This window comes from Manacus candei, unplaced genomic scaffold, assembly GCF_025592945.1.
Source record: "Manacus candei isolate 608988 ecotype Guabito, Panama unplaced genomic scaffold, ASM2559294v1 h1tg000065l, whole genome shotgun sequence".
Classification (NCBI taxonomy): Eukaryota; Metazoa; Chordata; class Aves; order Passeriformes; family Pipridae; genus Manacus; species Manacus candei.
Genome location: NW_026138113.1, coordinates 7,441,587 through 7,462,714, shown reverse-complemented (window position 1 = coordinate 7,462,714; position 21,128 = coordinate 7,441,587). Strand labels below are relative to the sequence as shown.

The following is a 21,128-nucleotide window of genomic DNA, read 5'->3' as shown; positions in this document are numbered from 1 at the left end:
TGAATAAGCATTCCACAGAAATTTGTGACAACCAAGAGCAGCATCTGACCCCCTGAGATTACCCAGAGAGACCCACTCAAAGAACTGTTTTGAATGTTAAGCTTGGCAAATTGGGAAAAATATCTGCACATTCAGTGACACAGGAAGAACTTCCTACTTACATGGGCATGCAATGGTTTTGTATAATGAAATTATTATTTCTTGTACCTCCTGAAAATCTCATGCATCCCAGTATCCCACTGACCTATTTAACACACATTGCACCATTATACTTTGATCACCCACCATGTATCTAGGTTTCTTTCTTCTCCTGTCACATCTGATGACAGATCTATAATTTGTGGTAGAAACATTTGGTGTGAATCTCTTTATGACCTGTACTTTTTAATACTAAATTTCATCCTAACTTTAAAAAAAGTTTTCTAATTCTTTTCATATTATATTCTGATTTTTCCCTGAGTGGAGACTGCTTTGTAAGTTTGCCTCGGCTGATTTCATTAGTATATGTCTACTTCTGCACTGAGGGTCACTAGAAGTATGAAAATATGAAATATAACCCATCTAAAAACTTGGAGTAACTCCACTGGGAACCATTAGAAACAGCCTCAGTAGCATAATTATTCTCCTAACTAAGCATAAAAAGAAAGGAAAAGGCTCTTATTTATTCTTTCTATATGTAAGGACAGAAAATAAAAGCATCACATAAAAAACAACAGGCAGATAAAAAATAATCTTTTGCATTACAGGCAGGTTTTCACAAGATACTATTGAAGCAAGTGCTTAGCAATAGTCATAAGAACATTGAGATGATTAAGAGGACAGTGTGCAATTAGCTCACCTCAGGCACATGTTACACACATTATTGCTCCTGACTCCCTGAGGCACACAGAGATCAATCCACACTTTGAGACCAGGGACAGCTTTTTATCCTCAGCACGACATTTTTAAACTAGATGCCCCTGACAGTAACCCAGATCTGCAGCAATCCAGCCCAAACCAAGGCAGATACTTATCGTGCAATATGTTACAATTTATTTTAGAATCAGGTCCTACAATTCAACTTAAGCATCCCGATGAGAAAAGGCTACAGGCAAAGCCTCTGCACAGCTATTGTAAGGGGGAGGAAAGAGAGAAAGTTATCACAGGTGGACACTTTCATTGCATTAGCTCTTAATGGTGTGGCTCTGTATTGCCAACAGCTCCAAGCATTACAATAAAGCTCTTCCTTTGCCATTATCTGCTTTATGCCTGTTTTACACTGGTTTGAAGCCAAGGTCCAGCAACCCTGCATCAGGGAAAAGCTTACAAGAAAGCCTAATGATGATCAAAATCTGTACTATACACCATAAAATGGAGAAAAAGCGATTTCCTTTGTCACTCTTTTTATGTCGCCATTCTTATTCTGCCACTTCACCCATGGTTTCATAGTGGCACAAATACATAATACTGTATAGAAGCACAGTAGCAGGTGAGATTTTTTGACCCTACATCAAGCAGCACGCTTAGCTCAGATGCCACTATTCTTTTTCCCCGCTTCTGCTTTTTTTAGTCCTAGAACAATCACTGTCCTGACTAACCAATAATTTAAGGTCCTCTGAAATGTTATAAATACTCTATTTTTGTAACACTTGTGCTCAATTGTGAAGCTACGAGAGATTTGTTAGCAATGGCAGAAGAGTGAGTTGTTCCAGCAGGTACAGCTAAAGCCTGAAGTAACACCTGGGGTTTGACCAGGGCAGAGCCATTCCACAGCCTGGGAAGAGGCAGTAATTCCTAACTCCTTCCTAGGTATAGCTGGGGGGAGAATTTCTTGCTCCCACCCCCACAAACATTGTCAGCTGGGCACCAGACACAAGATGGAGTTCTTCAAGTGCATTAATAGCAATAAATACATAAGCAAAGCAAAGGAAGCCAGAATTCTCCTTTGTACAAGCCTTTCACTTTTTAGGCAAAGGTGGTCAGGGATTTTTTAGGAAAGAGAAAAAACAGGAGAAAGGCAGAAAACATTTTTCTCAAACCAATGCTTTGATGATGTTCCAGGCAACTTCATTGAGCCTTCAGCTGCTGCCTTGCTGAGTAGCCTTTGATGTTGCCCCAGGCAGTTATCATCTAGCCTTTGGCTTCTGCTTGGTCAGACACCCTCTGGTGCCATTTCTGATTTATGTGATCAGACCTTATCAATCTCACATATATACAACTCTTTTTGTCCATCTGACAATTACGTAAATCTTTGGCATAACGTTAGGCTGGGTCTTTTTATTTTAATTTAATTTACTTCAGTGGTTTTATTTTCTTTCCTCTCTGCATCTGACTCTGAAAATCCCACTCTTCCTGCCCAGTGGAATACTTCATCTACTTTGATTTTTCTACTAAATATTTTCTGTGCAGGGAGGAGAAATATGCTTTCTTTGTATTTATCTCATTTTATACTCAAAATGTTGAGTGCATGTCTGCCAGAAGCAGATATTCCATGCCCTTCTGTTCATAGTAATATATCTTGGCTTTATCGAGCAGGGATGTAAGAGATTTAGAATAAGATGGTTGCTTAAGCTGTGAACTCCTGCACTAACAGAAAGAGTAGCAGAAAGCTGCCATCAGATCTCTTCTTCACTCATGGTACTTTAACTTAGATCTTCCTTGACTGAGAAAGACCTGAATTTAGATTAGACTGTAGCAGTGAGGCGTCGTCATTTCAATTAATTTGAGGAGTGAGAGAGGGATGTTTGACCAATCATGTGCTAGTAGGGTTTTTTTCCTCATGTTTACTGTCCATCTTCATTCCCCACACTTCATATATGTTCCTTTTGATCACATCCTGTGACTTTTCAAAGCAATAGACCATCTTTAAAGAACAATAGCATCTAAATATCAAAAGGTCACCACAATTTTAACCTTAAACAAACTATACTGCATCCACAAATCCATCTTCAAATTTATTTAACAGTTTCCCTAGTGCCACACCACAAAACAGAAATCACTGTAATGAATGTTAATTCTGCAAAGGAAGCACCACAAACCTTTGGAGCCACTCTGAGAGAAGGGTGCTCTTACCTAAATAGTCAGTGCATGGCTCATCTGATGCCTGCAGGATGTAGACCCTGGAACTTGCTACTGCATTGAAGATACACAGCCTGTTTTGGAAAGTTCACACAAGAAAACTACAACACAGCTAAACAAACAAAAATTACCATTAAATAAAAGAGTATGCATTTCTCTTGTTAGAAATAGCTTTTAAAGGAAAAGCTGTGTAGTGTGAAGAAAGGAAACGCTTCCATTTTAACATCCAGAAAATTCTTGCTCAGGGCAAAACCACCCCTTACACCTGTGTGATGAAGCAGGGGATACCTGAACTAACAGCACTCCTCAGCTGGAGTTTGGTGGTTTGATGGGGTTTTTGGTTTTTATTTCTTTCTGAATAAGCTTATTCAGGGAGAAATGAAATTATCAACACTGCAAAACCAAAAAGCAAAAGCAAACCCTAAAGTCTCAAGTTTAGTAGCACTGAGTTTTCAGAGCATAAAAATAATGCAAGATGGCAAAGAACTGAAAGAAAGATAAATTTTTGCTAAGATCAAACTGCCTGGGGTGACCAATATTTTAGCAAAAAGCCATCCAAGTTCTGCACTTCATCTCCAAAGAAAACCAGCACAAGAATAAATACTATGTGGAGAAAGGCACTGCACATACCCAAAAGCATTACAACAATACATTGCAACTATTCCATAATGCTGCAGCCCTGACATCTTACAGCTTTTGTATTAATGCAAATGAACTTTTAACTTACTTTAGAAGGATGGGAACATTAAGCAGTATAAATTTTCATGAGGCTAACACTCTTATGAATGCATAAAAGCAATCACAGAGGTCTGTATAGATGGTTTACACAACACCATACTGGCATTTTACTTTCACGTTTGCCTGGAAAACACTTGCTCAGTACTGATGCTCAGCAACATAACCTGAACAACAGTTCTCAAAGAAACACCTACACACCAGAACACACTTAGTCATTTTAAAATTAAGATTACTCTTTTCTAAACTGAAAACAGAAGGTAGTTACTTTTTGCTGAAACATTTTCATGTTTTAATCATCTTCTAACCACACTGTAATTTGAAATCAGTCTTATGTCTTTAAAAAATTGACAACTGTGTTTTCCAAAAAAATTATAGAATCATAGAATGTTAAGGAGGTGGAAAGGACCTTAAAGACCATCTAATCCCAATGCACTCACCATGAGCAGGGACACCTCCCACTAGCCCAGGCTGCTCAAAGCCCCATCCAACCTGGCCTTGAACACTTCCAGAGACAGGGCAGCCACAGCTTCTCTGGGCAACCTGTGCCAGTGTCTCACCACCCTCACAGGGAAGAATGTCTTCCTAATATCTAACCGAAATTTCCCATCTTTCAATTTGTACCCACTACTCCTTGTCCCATCACTACAGTTCCATCACAGCTACCTCATTTTGTCAGAAGGCTCTAAAAGCAGCAAACACATTTTGCTAAACATCTCTAGAACAGCCCTCAGTCAGAAAAAATATATTGTTTGGGATGAGACCATATCTGCCAAACAGCTGAGTTGGATTAGCAAATTGAACACTTGCATCACTGTCAAAACTCAGAATCCTTACAAAAAACTCCACGAAACAACAATAAAAAATCCCCAAGCCCCAGAACTGCTCACAAACCTTTCTACAAACATTAGCTCTGATCCTCAGTTTCATGGTGAACCACCAAATACCTACACCATACTAACAGCTGATGGCCTTGGCAGAAACTGGTTTTGCCCTGCTAGAACTTGTTCAGTTGTGATCAGATTTTTACTGTGACAATGAAATTTTGTAATCTGTTAGAGAATAGAAAATAAGATCACATTTCTGTAGTTCTTTTCCTCTTAAATGAAATTATGTTTAGAAAATGTGTGATGTTAAAATAGGCCTTCCTAGTTTTTTCTCCTCCGATTTATGGTTTATTTCCACAGATGTATTGTGTCATAGCCCCTGTAGTTTCTAAAAATTACCTTTTCTCTAGAATGTTATTATGATGTCTTATAATTACTACACCTCTACTTACTACACTTACAGTACAGTGAACTGAGTTGGGTAAATCATTATCTACTCAGGCTTAGATGTCACAAACGTGCTGGGAAAGAAATAAATTATAGATCAATAGTACTGGAAGTGGAATGATCCATCCCACTTAATTAGAACTACCACGTTTCAGAATGGTTTACAACAGTTAAAAAGAAAATGAAAAAGTCAAACTCTTAAATAAATCTTAATAAGGCAAGTCCTTAATCTACCATCCATAGAGACAGGGGTTTTTTAATGCACAATCATAAAATAATTCAGTAGCAACAATATTAGCAATAGCCAGTTTTCAAAACAATAGTTCTTCATACAGCCAGTATGAACCACTAAAACTTCACAGCCTTGCATGAATAGACTGGGTTGGGTAGCTGAGAATTCTAGTTAGATTTCTAGAAAAATGGTTCAGTTCAAACATGTTCAAACATATCTCTGTGTCAAGTGTGTCCTGCATTTTGGGAAATTTTTAGAAGCCTGAAATAGTCCAAAGGCTTGACTGGAGCAGGTATGCACTCACTAATGTATCCATCTGGTACCAAACTAAATCTTACCATTGGAAGCTGTCACAAGTCAAACATGAGACTGATATTATAAAGTAAAATAAATCTGGGAAATTAAAAAAAAAAAAAACAACAAAACAAAACAAAACAAAAAACAAACAGAAGCACCAAAACCCCAAACAAACAAAAACAACCCCCCCAAAAACCTCCACAGATTTTATTTATTCTCTTCAATCATTAGTCAAAGAATGGCTCCTTCCTTTAGTCCAGAGTTCATCTGTGTGATGTATCTACTGTCCTCTCAGCCTTGCAATAAACCCAAACAAGTTTTGGGTGAGAATCATCATCCCACATAGAGTGGTCACTACAGAGAACTGGAACCTTGCCCATGGGAAGGACTCTGAGAGCTGGGCTGCTGCTTCCAACAACGTCCAAGCCACAGGTTCTGTTCCCCAGTGTGCCTTCCACGGAATCCTGCCTGTGCTCCCAGGCTGAGCCCTGCAGAGCCAGCCAGCAGCTCCTGCTGCAAAGGGAGCAACAACTACCATGGCATTCTGCCTTCTCCTCTCCAAAAGTGCAGCCCTTCCTCAGTGTGAATGGCTCGGGGCTGCCAAGATGCATTTTATGAACTGAACCTCCACCTCCAGAACGGCCCTTGGGAGAGGAATCGGGTTTAATTTGCCCGGAGGGTTTCATTTGCTGCTTGTGGCAGGGGGGAAGGAGCTGGCAGCGGTATTGTTTTGTTTCAGACTATTCTTCTGTGCAGTCAAAAGGGTGAAATTACATGTATTATCTAATTAAAGGAACCAAACACAGAAATTAACTGATATTTCTGTCTTGCCTGTTGCTGGCATATCGTCTCAGAAGACGTACTTTCAAAAACAAAGAAAAAAAAAGCCCACTTTTATTTCCCCTTGAGAAGCTCCACAGAATAACACCATTACTCATTTTAGAACTACCTTAGCAGGTCAAGTTAAATCTATTGCTATCTATCAGACCAGCTGTATTTTTAAGAGAAAAAAATATTCAAATCTACCAAAATATTTTCTTTAGTATTAACCCAACATTTTTTTAATACTTTGATTTACCTGTATTCACTCGTGCTCCCCATCCCTCCAAAACAAAATACTAGAAACAACTTTTTTGCTACTTAAAAAAATCCAGCAGGAATTTTTCAAAATAATATATTATATCTTCATCAAGATATTAAGATAAAGACTATGTTTGCATCTCTGCCCATGTCTGTGATTGAGAATAGAAAAAATATATTTTTGGCAATGACAGCTGTTGTGTTCCTTTACCTGCCTAATCACTGATGATAAGAATGAGTTTCTGGGGAACTGTTTGACTTCCCCAGCAGTCGAAGCTCCAAACTGAAGGGGTTGATGAGCAATGGAAAACACTGGAGCTGTGGCAGCTGGAAGGTGCCCAGAGAAATGTGGTTTTGAACATTGCATGTGCATTTTAAAACATGCTTTCCATTGTAAAACTGGAAGTAATATCCATCCCCCACCAATTTCCTACGACAAACTAAAACAAATTATTATCTCCCCCCCCCCCCCCCACTTTCCAACTGATCCAGGACTATAAAGAGATAAAGAAAAAAAGAAATAAAAGGAGGCAAAAAATATACACGGTACAAAGGTAGAATAATAAAGGGCGTATATTATGCTAGCAGTGACACATTTTTCTTTTAATTGTTGCTTCTGAATAGTATTTACACATCTCTCAATCCCACCATAGCAGCCGCAAAGGAATAAAACGCATTGATCCCTCCAGGGTGTTTTGGGGCCACAGTGTTTAAATGGATCCGTGTCCTGCAGGAAAGGCACAGGAGCCACTCACACGTGCCCGCAGCGTTTCACGAACCCTGCGTTGAAATATTCTGAAGTTTGGTGAGTTAGATTTGCTATCAAGTATCATCACAGGCACCGTGGGACGGGACTGCAACGCACTCACTGCCCTTCGGAACCAGCGAACAGAAACACCTCAGACAACGGCACTTAAAGAGAAAAAATCGTGTTTGCAATAGCGCTCGACTACTCTGTGTGAGAAGAAGGGATTGAAAAAAAGGCAAGGAAAGAGAAAATAACCACGAGCCCACTCCATCTGTCCCCACCACCCCGCCCCTCACGGGGCACCCGCGGCCGCCGCCCGCCCCGCGCTACGTCACCCCCGCGCGAGAGCCGTGCGCCGTGACGTCACGGCCCCGCCCCGCCGGGAAGGTCGCCGCGGTGACTCCGCCATGTTGTCCGTGGCCGCCCGCGCCGGGCCCTTCGCGCCCTTCGTGTCCGCCGCGGCCCACGCCGTGCCCAGCCCGCTCCGGCCGCTCGCCCCGGCGGCCGCAAGGAGCCAGCAAAAGGTGCCGCTCGACCCCAAGCGGCCCCTGCTCTGCCGGGAATCGCTGAGCGGCCGCGCCGCCCGCGGGGGGCTCGTCGCCAGCGCCAGCCTGAACGGTGCGGGACGGCGGTACCGGGGCGGGCGAGGGGCGGCGGGGACGGGGCTGGGGCTCCGCGCCCGGTCGGCGCTGCCCGGCGGGGAGAGCGCGGTCCGGCCGGGGGTGCAGGGCCCTGAGTGAGGGCAGGCGGGCGGGTTTGGGTGTTTCGGGACGGTGTAAATGTTTGGCTGGGGCTGTCACGGTTGCAGCAGCACGCGTTGGCGACCACAGAGCTTGTTCAAGGGCACCTAAAGGCTGCTTCCTTCTGGTGACTCAGAGTGGGTCAGGCTGGAAGGAACCACGCTGGGTCGCACCTGGTCCGACCTCCCTGCTCAGGCAGGGGTCATCCCGGAGCACATGGGATTGTGTCCAGACAGTTCTTGAACGAGAGATATATTCAGGTGATACTCACTTTGCAGTTGGGAAAATGCAGGTAAATCCTGCGTCATTCAGTGAGGTATTTATCTGACTTTGGGTGTTAGAGCAGAGGTGTGCAGTGAGAACACACGGGGAGGGGAGTTCTACTCTGTGTTCCCTCCAGGTCAGAAAAGCAGCAGCCAGGGGATGACCCCAAGGTGTTCCTTAGAGCCCGACCTTGGCCAAAGGGCTGTGGCTCTCCCTGACTCACTGGTTTGCATTTCCTGGAGAATCCTGCCCCGTTCTGCTGGTGCTGGACATGGTATAACACTCCTTCCTGCTGTTACAGGGGGCATTCCTATATTCCTGGGAAAGGGCAGTACCTTGGAGAAGATGCTCGGTAGCATTAGTGCCACAGGCTTCACCTGACCCCATAAAGGGTATGTTTAGGTGAAAATTCTGCAAGTCTAACATAGCTGACATTTAGCCTTACTCATAGTTCTAATTAACAAACATGCCTTTCACTGAATATAAGGAATTTTTAGCAGTTAGTCATATTACTTGTTACTAAATGAGAAATATTTTAAGTCTTGATCCTGAAATAACTTAGTATGGTTTACTCTCACAGAATTTTGAAGTTCAGTTTAATTTCTCTGCATTTAAAATTCTGCAGCAAATACCTTCTCTATGCTAAGTTACTTGTAAGTAAATGTAACTACTTTCCCCATCATATTGCATATAAATCCCTCGGAGTTAAATTTTAAGTACCTTGAGACAAGGGGTTTTATTACCATCTGTTAACTTTATGCCAGTTGCTAGAAAAATATAAAGACTACATAATACTTTTCAAGTAACAGAGGTTGCACTTTGGCAAGTTATATGTTCTGCCTTTGCCACGTTCTTGGCTTACAGATTTTCATTGTGGGAAGCAGCTTTCTTCTGCTGGAGAAACTAATGGAAGGCCTCTTAGTTACCCATCACATCTTGTTACTTTAGCACACAGGTTTGATGTGGGAATCCCACTTGAAAAGCTTGGGATTAGCTTTATCCCTAAATCCTTCTAAAAAGCGAGCCTGGGGACTGCAGGTTTAAAAATTATGTACTGGGGCACTTACCTATGACAATAGCTTAATATAAAAGAGGATGCCTGCTATTTTTCATTGTAATGATGTTTAACCACACACTTAAGATTACTAGAAGCATAGAAGTTACTTAAGTCAAAAGAGCATAAATGTGTTAAGCTGCAAATGTGCAAATTTCACTAAATCAAATTTCTTCACAGCAATTCTTTACAGGGAAACATTTGAATGGAAAACAGGTCTGTCTTTTCTGAGCTAGCCATGGTATCCTTAAAATCCACCAAAACACCAGTTCACTTTTTTTCCAGAAACCCAGAATGTATCACAGATTTTTCTGCACCCTGGTCAGGCTTCACATAATTTTCACAGAACAGGTAAAACAGTTTCACAGATCAGCTGTTCATCTACCAAAAAACTTCCTTCTGAAAACTATGTTCGTACAACTGGAAATTAAAATGTATTATTAATGGACTCCTACCCAGACTTTGGAATAACTTTCACCCATTATTCCAAGAAGGCAATTAAAAAGGTATAACTAGAAATAAATACATTATAATATTTTTTACCTAAAGGTTGTGTCACTCTGTGTTCTTTTCCGTGCAGCCCCTGCCAGTGTTCGCTGTGTCCACAACGACGTGGCAGTCCCTGACTTCTCTGCCTATCGCCGCCAGGATGTGCAAGATCCCGCTGCGTCTTCCCAGGGCAGCAGTGATTCTAGGAAAGGCTTTTCCTACCTGATGACTGCAACGACATGTGTAGCAACTGCCTACGCTGCCAAGAATGTTGTCACCCAGTTCATTTCCAGCCTGAGTGCCTCTGCTGATGTGCTAGCCTTGTCAAAGATCGAGATCAAGTTATCTGACATTCCAGAAGGCAAGAACATGGCTTTCAAGTGGAGAGGGAAGCCCCTGTTTGTGCGCCACAGAACCCAGGCCGAGATTAAACAGGAAGCTGAAGTTGATTTGGCTCAACTGAGGGATCCGCAGCATGACTTAGACAGAGTGAAGAAGCCCGAGTGGGTGATCCTGATAGGTGTGTGCACCCACCTGGGCTGTGTGCCCATTGCCAACTCCGGGGATTTCGGGGGGTATTACTGCCCCTGCCACGGCTCCCACTATGACGCCTCTGGCAGGATCAGGAAAGGTCCCGCTCCCTTAAACCTTGAGGTTCCAACTTACCAGTTTGTTGGTGATGACATGGTGGTGGTTGGCTGAGAGACGAGGTGCCTGCTCACTCCCATGCTCCTGTGAATGTACAAAAGGGTTACCTGAGGCTCTGGCACACTGTAAAACCTAAATCCTAACGAGATTAGCTGTCTAGGTTCTCAACCAGAACTATGTTCAAATACTTGCCTGTGTTCAATTTTAATAAAATCTTGGAGTGAGCACTTGTTCCTGACTTATGGTAACGTGTATTTATTTGTGCACAGATTTCTCGTGTGTCCAGTCAAGGGCTTACTACAGCAGACCCCAAATGCATGGAACCCTCCTGAAGGGCTGTTGATTTAAGACAGCAGACACTGAGCTACAAAGCCATAGTGTCCTTCATACCACATATTTTCATTGTTTGTATTTTTTCTTGGTTTTGCTGCATTATGGGAAGGAACAGATAAAAAAATTCATGCTATGAACTTCTAATAGTGTCTGAAGTAAGTTTCAATATAGAATCCTCCAAGATGTAATCCTGTTCCCTCCAACTACTTTTTTTTTGTTTTCAGAAGCAATGAAGAAAAAAGCAAATAACAACCTACCTAGAATGAAAATTCTTTTATATTGTTCAGAGGCAGCCTATAATTGTTAAGCTAGAAGGATAATTTTATGATGATGTGGGCAAAAGCATATCACATTAGAATTATTTTTTTTTCCTTGCAGATAAGGCTTAATGTTACACATATAAACATCAGATCAGGTGCAAATACAGGTTTTACAGAGGATGAAAAATAAATGTTAAGAACCACTAAGACTGAACCAATCTAATGATAAACACAGCAAAAGTCTGAGAGGCCAGAGGTATTTTAAGACTTGATGATTTGTGTCAAGATTATAATTTTCTCTTACCTATAGGCTAAGCCTTTTAAAGGCCAAAACTTTGAAACCTTGATGTTGACCCTGAAGGTACAGAGAAAAAAATTCTGACTGAAAGAGATCTCTTAACCAGCATTGGTCCTGCCAGTACAGAACAGAGCTGGCAGGTCATTGCCTGCAGTACACGAGGGAAAACAAGGTCTGCTATTTCCAGAACAACCAAAGGAAAAAAACACAAACTACCCTGTGCTTTGTGTTTCTTCCCACTCTTGACCAGTGTTCTGTGAGTGCTTCTGTCCTGCAGTGCACTGATGTGCTCCCTCAATTGCAAAACAGAGTCCTCAGAATTCCCTGGGTTTGGAATGTGTAGCTTCATATGAACCTTTAAAAAAGCTGTCATGACAGTTGGCTTAAAGCTGAAGTTTTAAATAGGATTAATCAGAATAGTAGTGCATTCGGCACATCTGTTCTCAGATGGGTCAGTGAAAAAAGACCACAGATGACAACTGTGTGAGTTCTTGGCTGTGCATTCTACACCAGGTGGTAAATTTGAGCTTTACACCTTGTTATTTCCACAACAACATTCTCAACTTTTTTTCATATAATGAATGATGCTAAACCAGTGCTAAAGGAGATGTTTCCCAACTCAGCTAAATAATTGGTATTCATCTGTGTGCCCAGTGTTATAAGGTTGATCTCAAATTTCCTATTTCAAGGAAAAAAACCTTCTGAAGTAGCATTAGAGCATTGCTCATCAGCTCTCAAGTGGCTATTCTTACCTCAGCCCACAGGTACATTATTTAGGTCTAATCTTGCTTTAACATCATCACTAAGTAACTGCAAAATCTTCAACATTAAACTGCAGCCTACAAACCTCCCCAGCTTTAGGTTCTGTAACTACAAAAAAGTCCAACAAAATTTTCAAGATGCAAATAGTACAAGCTTATTCACTAATAAAACAGTAAAATACAAAACTCAAAACACATTCCTAGAACTAAGCAGTATTAACCAGGGCCTGCACTATGGTCTGACATAATGCTGCTATGTGGGTATACTGAGAGAGAATTCTGTCTGACACCAGCTGTACAATAGAAGTGCCATTCATTTCAGGGACTCTGTGACAATCTATGCAAGCAGCAGTCAGTAAAAATTTAAAACCATTTTGTCCAGCCTGTTTGGTGAACAACTCACATCCTATGTATATCCAAATATTAATTCTAAAGTATGGATTTTTCTTTGTGCTTCACAAAAGCAGAAAACTATTAGGTTGCTTTCTCCCTCTCCTTTTCAAATGGATTCAGACAACACAAAGCTCTTGTAGCTGAAGCAAAGGGACAAGTACAAGAAATGGTGTTGCCCATATCACCACAGACTCAGGCACCTGGTTCTGGCAGGTGAAATTAAAGGCCAATCCTACGGAAAGACACTGAGGTTCTACGTGTGACTTGGATACCAGAATGCCAACCAAAAGGAGTCTTTTGTTCACTACTGAGGAACCCAGGTTTGGGTAGGTGGTTAGGGAGACACTTGGAGCTGGTAGTGCAGCCAGTCCATTAAATCCATGCTCTTACTCTGACTGGGCATCCCCAGCAGATGAACAGTCTGTGGTGGGTTCTAGGGGGACCATGCTGAGAGAAACAAGGGCAATAACTAAGAAATGTCAACCAGCAGCTCTTTTTAACATCACTCAGCCTAAAGTGTTTGTGTTTCAAAGGGAGGGTTTTTATTTTGTACATACTTATTAATTTAGCAAAACAATCAGCTATAACTAAGAAGTCAGACAAAACTTATAAACTTCTCCTAGTGAACAAGGAAATGTCATCAAGAGGAACAGGGCTTCAGAAAACACCTTGGTTACATTTCCATCTCCCAGCCCCAGCCACTGTAATACCTGTGCCTAGAGCTGCTTTCTGGGTTAGTAGAACTGGCATAGCCAGGAGCAGTTTGCTCATTGCTATACCTGTTGGATGTATTGCAATCATCTGTTGGTAGTGTTTGCAACGAGAGGAGGAAAAGAGGGCCCTGAGGACTTCAGCAAGGCTCCCTGTATTTAGAAAATTGGTGTAGGAATTGTAAGAGGACAGGAGCTATGACGTGTAACACCGTCCCCTAAGTACAATACTAAACTTTCAAAATTAATGATGCTTCAATTTGTTAAAGCCTTCATTCAGATTTTGTGCATATTAAAACACAAAATAAGGCTATAATCCTATCTGTAAGCAGCTGGAGTACTATAAGGTGATAAGTAATAGCCTCCATGGATTTATCAGGAACAAATCATGTCAGTACAATCACATTTGTTGCTTATAATAGGATAACAGGCCTTGGAAACCAGGGGATATTAGCAGTAACTAAGTTTTAACTTTTATTCTCACTTTCTCCTCTAAGTATCAGCCTATAGCCACTGTTGTTGGTAGGTCACTGAGCTATATGAGCTTTTTGTCTGACTCATTAGAGTCGTTCTTACATTGTTTAATATATTGCTTCACAGAGATACAACAGATTATATCCCACAAAGTAACAGAACTCTAAATTTTCCTGAGAGTCAATCATGGCAAGTATTAAAATATCAGGAGGTTCAGCAGCTTTTGTAGCAGTTTGCTGGGAATTGTAGATACCCCAAAGGACCAAAGTACACTGAGGGATTCTGCAAGCTAGAATTTAATACACAACAAGACGTGGCTCATAGATTTCCCACTGAAGTACCCAGAGTGCCATGACAACTTCTGACCCAGCAGTAATTCTTTCCCTATAACGACATCAATTTTGACTGCCTGATAAAAAGACTACATACTTAGGTCAATATGTTTATCCTTTTACACCTGTAACATGGTTTGATTTAGATGGTTTTACTTAAACTTTAATGTTCTCACAAGCAGAAGCCACTATTTATTCTTTTCTGCAGTTCTTTTAATACGTCTGCTTCAGACTACAGTAGAAAATAAAAATATCTCTCTCCCAGCCATTGTACTTGATACAGATTAGGAAGATAAATAACTGCTTCAAAACATTTGTGTTGTTTCTAACTAAATAAAACATTGCTATTTTATCCCAAGGCATATTTGACATTCTATATCTGACAGACAAATTCTTCCTTTATGGTAATAGAAAAGAAAAAACTTACCTATACATACATATTTGTACATGCAAATAAGTATATATGTCAGTCTCTTCAAATGCACTAAATTAACAAGGCCATTTTCTATATCAGCTTTTGGAAGGTTGGATATTCATCCAATAATTTTTAGGCCTAACCACAGTGACACTCAGCTTGTCCTGCTCACTTAACCTACTGGAAGAGTTGTTCGTGATCATTTCTCACTTCTCACCTTGTGCCAATCATTTTTCAGAAACATTTGTTTTTGAAGACAGTTTCCTATTTTGACAGATAATCTGTCCTTACTTGTAATTCATATCAATAGATATGGGCCACTCTTACATACAGTCTATAAATCATCAACCTTTTGCAGCCTCAATTCCTTGTCATCTCTAGGCTGCTCCACTGAGGTCAGGAAAGGTTGTCATTGCCACCGCTATTTATCTTCCAAATTTTTTCCTGTCTCTACCTTTTCCATTCATTTCCCATACTTCCACTTATGCCAGCACATATCACATCCATCAGCTTCCTCCAGACAGGAGTGATGCTCCACAAGCTCTGCATGGGGAGCACACTTGCACACTCTGAGCCCTTCAGCTGCACTCACAACACCAGTGAAACACACGGGGACTGATCAGCTGGGGAGGTTAAAAAAAAAGGCTGGAAGATTAGTAGTAAAATCATGGAGTCATGGTCTACCTTGTGGTTATGTATTAGGCAGCCTTTATGTCCAGAGCCCATCACTAGAAATAGTTATTGTCTTAATTAATCCAGCATTTTTTCTACAAAGGAAGCATAAATATCTTCAAAGATATCCAGAGTCAGCATGAAATAAAATTGTTGCAGTCGAAGCACACAGGAGGAGGGAAATCATCCTACAGGTACAATGGTAGAATAAATGTGTCTCATTCAAGTACTAAACTGAACAGAGCCGTGGAGCTTCAATCTTTAGTGGGAAAATAAATGCCCCATGAACAGTAATGAATTAAAATTTCCTGATTACCAAAGCCCCACTGTGTACAGCATGGCCAGAGGCACAGGCTCTGTACCTTTGGGTACCTTAGAAAACATTCAGCAACCTACAAAGAAAAATCTCTTGAATCTCTGACTGCATTCTTCCCATCATGTTCATGATATTTAAGTCATTTTCCCTTCCATTTATCTTCCATAAAGCTCAGAGGCAGCAGAAATTGCCTCATTCTGTGATTTTTAGCTGTCTTTCATTCATCAGTAGTGTTATCAGCAGTATGTTTCTCCCGGGTGAGATATAATCTATTAACATTACTGGCAGCTTCTTGTGTGCTGCTTTTTCACTGCCTTTACCCAAGTGATCTTTAAGGGAATGCTTTTTACCTGAAATTTATTTGTTTGGACAATACAAAATAGTTTTCTCCGCTTTCTTCTGTAATTAGTTTTATCAGTATTAGAGAAAAAAAATCCACACAGTGCACGTATTTGGTGTCTATCTTATATTCTTTGGACTTGGTTGCAAAGCCATTCCTGTTTCTGTGCAGCTTTTGGAAACATCTACATTTATCTGCTGTTGTTTCTGTTTTGATATAAAGTACAACAATTAAGGAATACTAAAGTCCTTGACTAAAATTATCTTTAGCAACTCATTTAAGTAATGTTTACAAAAACACTTTCATCTAAGAATCTCAAAGAGTGCTATTCCCGTTATCTCCTAAGCTGCCTCCCCGTTGCACTGCACTGTGTATTCCTGAATGACACACTGCTTTGAAGTCTTTAAATGACACAAGAAAATCACGGCTTAGGGATGTTTTTGACAACTAATTGTAGTTTTTGATAAAGCTCTTCCAACTCACTCTGTGAGAACATAAGTCTCAGTGTTTTCATTCTTCTTGGTTCATATTTTATTTAGGCCAAGATTAGCTCGTCACTCACTCGCCTCCAATCTGTGACTCCCCAGTCATGTCCTTCAGAGTAATCACAGAAACTTCTCCCTATGCAGCATTATTTACTTCTGTCTTAGTTGTATACTAATCTTTGATATATCCAACTCATTCCACCAAATGGTTATAGTTGTACATAACATTTTTCATATGTGTTGGTTTAAAGTCACATTTTCTTTCAGCTGTGAAAGGTAATTTAGGTATGACATAGCTGCTATCTGGACACAGCTCTAAGTACTGTAGAAAAGCTCTAGTCCTTTCCCACATGACCATTTTTAATCTCAGCAGAATGACACCAACTGGCAAGGAATGACAATACTTGGAATACAATTCCTTACAGAAGAGCACAAGTAACTCGAAAACTGATTAAGGTGATGTAGTCCCTCACTAGCCAGCTCACTGTAGTGGTTCATATACACTGCAGACTCTTCACAGGCTTTCACCAACACATTTGATCAGTAATTGACCTGAATTTAAATTTGTTTAAACTCATGTTTCATGCAGTACAAATCAGAGGAGGACAAGAGGAGGGCATTACAGCAGGAAGAATAACTGACAGAAATTTTTAGGACATATGTTAGAATAGACCACACTTTCTGTCAGTGAAGTATTTATCACCATCCCCTTTTTTAGCTTGTAAATTTTAATTGGATGAGTCTCCCCTCACAGAGAAGGAGAATAAGGGGGTGGGAAGATGCTCAGGAAGCATTTTAAACCTCTGCAATTGCACAGGAACCCGACTAACACTGCTCAAAACACTGCTCTTTTAAAGACATTTAAAGGAACAGAGGAGAATTTTCTGATATTAGGATAAAGTGAATCTGCCATAACACAGTGTTCAGCTACCACTTATATCTTCCCAATGTGCCATTTAGATCTTCTCCCAAAATATCCAGACATAAAAGGGTAGAGATAAAAAGCATGCAGAGAAATCACCAAACTACAAAAGTAAAGTAAAAGAATGGAAATGTGGATTGCAGATACTGTCATTGCTTCAGAATGTGAGGAAGGCAGAAAAACAGGGGTAGTTTAACAAGTGGAGCAGAAATTTCATGGAGGAAAGGTCCATCTGTGGCCCAATCTCTGCTCCAAGTAAAGCCCACAGCAGATGGAAACTGGGACTGTAAACCCAGAGGAAGGACAACTCTAGTCTTACATGTTTCTTGTTCTCTTTCCAAAAGTATTTCCTACTGATTGATGCTGTAGAGAGGGTGGGCCATGACCCCACACAGTGCATCTTTAGCTCCAAGGAGAGCAAGGAGCTCAGTGGCACTGGAAATTATCTTTTCATTTTATGATATCTCTGGTGAAGCATCAGACTTCTACAGATTTATTTAGGTCTCTTTGAATAAAGTATCCCACATATAGTGGGTGACAGCTACCAGTAATGTTGTCATTATTGTTATTACTGTAGAAAAGATTTCAGCATAAAAATGTTTATAGAGCCAAGGTTTATACAGACTGATTTCACATTGCACCTCCTACACTGAAATATTCCTCTAAATAGAAGCCACAATAATTCTACAATAAGCTGCATCCAGAGGCTTGAATAGCAACCGTAATGGCTCCCTTAGAGCCAAGGCAATTCCAGAGCAAATAGACATTTCATCTCCCAAATGAGACAGGAGAAGGACAGTAAGAACATCCCTCACAAAGCAAACCCAAATACAGACTTTTAAAACTTGCATATATTATAGATTATTGGTACTTGGATGCTCTGTAATGAACTCTATTGTCAATAAATATCTTTGGGCCAGGTAGGGATGATCTTTGATATACTCAAAAGCTGAGCAAGAATAGCAGCAGAGGATACTATTTGGGTTTGCATCAATTCATCTCTACTGTGCTCTTTGGCTATTGTTCTGACACTGCTGCCCCAGGTACCACAGGTAGTAGCATCCAAAATATCACAACCATTTGAATTTCTCCAAATTTTAACTGCCATAATCAGGATCAGCTTGTATCCATCATGGTTTAATGTCTTCAAAGTACTCCTTTTGAAACAGAGGCTGTCACAGCTATAGCCAACTTAATAAAAAATAGATCAAAACCAATGCACTTATTTGCTTAAAAACATTTGTTGCTAACATTACACACTGATGCACCATCTCATTACAGAAATTTCTAAGTTGGGTCAATGTATTATAGAAGTTGCTTATAAAAATTATTGAATAAACTTTGGACCAATCCAGCAGTGTAGCACCCACCTCTCCAGATCAAGTGGGAGCAAGACTTCATCTGGTAATACAGATTTGTAGGAACTGGTCCATTGTTTCGAGGGGAAAAAGGGTTTTTTAAAAAGTATTCATTATTTAATCAAGCCTATTTACCTTAGAATGATTACCTACTTATTTAAATCTTGTTAATGCTCTTGTTATTCTTCAAGGATTTATGAAAAAATCCAACAACAGGTAAGCTATCTTGTTCTGTAAATAATACATTAAATTTTGTGCACACAAAATAATTAATTCTGAACAGTAACACTGCATTATAAAACAATTCCCAATAAAACATTCTCTAATTATAATTCCAAGGCTCATATTATTTTTGCAACTTGTGTTGGCTTTTTGATAGATTATAATAAAAGCAAATTACTGAATGTTCTAATAATATAGTTGTCAAATAACACCATAATGCCCAACTGATGACTAATCACAATGTATAACTCCCCATAAAAGATAATTGACAATTGATTTTCTTAAATACTGAAAGAATTCATCATGATTAACACTACTACAGTAAAATCCAAAGGAATTAGAAAAGATTTATCTCTATTTGAGCATTCCTGCAAATGTTAGACCTACTGAAGAGAATAAATAACAAAGAGAGGTTAGAAACACAACATCCTCCTCCCTCCTCCACAGGCAGAAGCTGAGTTCCAAGGATGTAACTCAGGGGGATCAGTACCTTTGTAGGTGCACCATGGTTTATATGCACAGGGGGTGCTTTGCTCCCAAGCCCTGTCAAGACACTCAGCTCTGGGATCATCATCTCATTGTCTGCAAATCTGGGACTGGATTTAATTCTTCGATACTACAGAAATTGCCAGGGTCATTTGGATGGCCCCTCTGCTATCCAAAATATTCATATCTTCCCTAGTATTTATGTACAAACCTCCTGCTTTACACTTTTTACAGCATGCACTACATTCCCAGCTACTGGGATGTCAGCTTTTCCACAGTACAAGACTTTTTCATTATTTCATTAAAACTAAATGAGAAAGGATGTTGCTTATATTACTGGGGGGGGGAGGAAAAAAAAGGCAAAAAAAGGCAAACAATACTGAAATTCTTTACTGTGAGGGTGGTGAGGCCCTGGCACAGGTTGCCCAGAGAAGCTGTGGCTGCCCCATCCCTGGAAGTGTTCAAGGCCAGGTTGGACAGGGCTTGGAGCAACCTGGGCTAGTGGAAGGTGTCCCTGCCTGTGGGCACATGACACAGGGCTGGAACTGGTTGATCTCTAAGGCCCCTTCCAACCCAAACCATTCTACCACTCTGTGATTCTATGCTTGAACTGGTAAGCTGAGTCATATAAACTACAGCAGTTTTCAGAGTGTCTCAGTTCAGTAAAACTATGTAAAATTGCAGAGTAATAGCAAGTCAGGTAACAATCTCTACCTAATTAACCATTTGCATTTATTATGTTTTTACCATGTACAAACAAGCAAACTACAGGTTTAAAATGTCATTTGTTTTCCTTGCACCCAGAAACAATGACATCAGTTTAATAAAAAGCAGAAGGCATTTGGATTTTTTCGTGTTTTCTGCATCTAACCCGATGTGAAGCAGCCTAAGCTGGCAGAGATGGTCAGGGAAGTTCTCACATTCCTCTACACACACCTCACCTAGACTAAATAACAGAAATGGTTTCACTAGAGGAAAAGCACTATCCCCAACCCACACTTTCCTTTTCTATTAATTTCAAAACTGCTATGGAATTATTTATGACTTCCTCAACAGTTAGTAGGAATGACTGAATACTTGGATTTAATATCCAGCTTCCCAGTGGCAAGTAAAGAATTTTGCAGCCCATTTTTCATCTGTCTTTGTGTAACTAAGGTGAATCTAACAAAAAGTCTAATCTGCTCTCTGAGTGCTTTATCCTTTCCATCATTCACTCTACTCACAGCCTCTGTAAAAGCCCCTTCCCAGGCCCATCCCATCATCCCACTGCTAATTTATTTAACTCCCTTTTGAAGAAATCTCCTGATCTCATCTTAAAGGGCTTAGAGAATATTCTTTCTCTACTTGAGAAAGACTAGTCTTCCACCTTCCTTCACTCCTGTCATGGTGTATTCCCTTCCCAATCCCTTTTCTCTGCTGCCTCCTTAGGGCTCTACCACAGAGCTCCAGGTGATGTGCAGTGTGTGAAAGAGCAGGAAGGGGAGACCTGGCAAGACCCTGTTTCAGGAGCCTTGGCCTATTGCTGGGTTTTCAATTGAAACATGGGAAACTACACATGAATGTATAGCATTTACAAATCCCTAAAGATACGGGGGCTCAGCTTCTGGGGAACCCAACATTCCTAAGTTGTCAGATATCAAGCTGGGAGTGCAAGATGTCTAGAAACCCATACCAGAGAGCCAGGTTCCCCCAGGAAACTGGCTTTAAAGCTGCAATTACTGGAGTATTCATCC

General features: G+C 40.6%; 2 protein-coding genes across 9 annotated transcripts in view; one reads left to right on the top strand and one right to left on the bottom strand.

Moving 5' to 3' along the window:
* VSTM2B (V-set and transmembrane domain containing 2B) overlaps window positions 1-21,128 on the bottom strand; it is a 362,287-nt gene that overhangs the window by 225,706 nt on the left and 115,453 nt on the right. The window lies entirely within an intron of this gene.
* Window positions 7,791-10,856, top strand: LOC127479224 (cytochrome b-c1 complex subunit Rieske, mitochondrial). Its single transcript, XM_051805904.1, has 2 exons — window positions 7,791-8,041; window positions 10,062-10,856. Exons 1-2 carry the CDS (start codon window positions 7,831-7,833, stop codon window positions 10,670-10,672), a joined length of 822 nt encoding a protein of 273 aa, XP_051661864.1. The 5' UTR covers window positions 7,791-7,830; the 3' UTR covers window positions 10,673-10,856.

Bases quoted from the DNA above. Each gene is read 5' to 3' on its own strand.
- LOC127479224 (XM_051805904.1), top strand. From the start codon at position 7,831: ATGTTGTCCGTGGCCGCCCGCGCCGGGCCCTTCGCGCCCTTCGTGTCC. The intron at 8,042-10,061 runs GTGCGGGACGGC...TTTTCCGTGCAG, and splicing joins CGCCAGCGCCAGCCTGAACG to CCCCTGCCAGTGTTCGCTGT.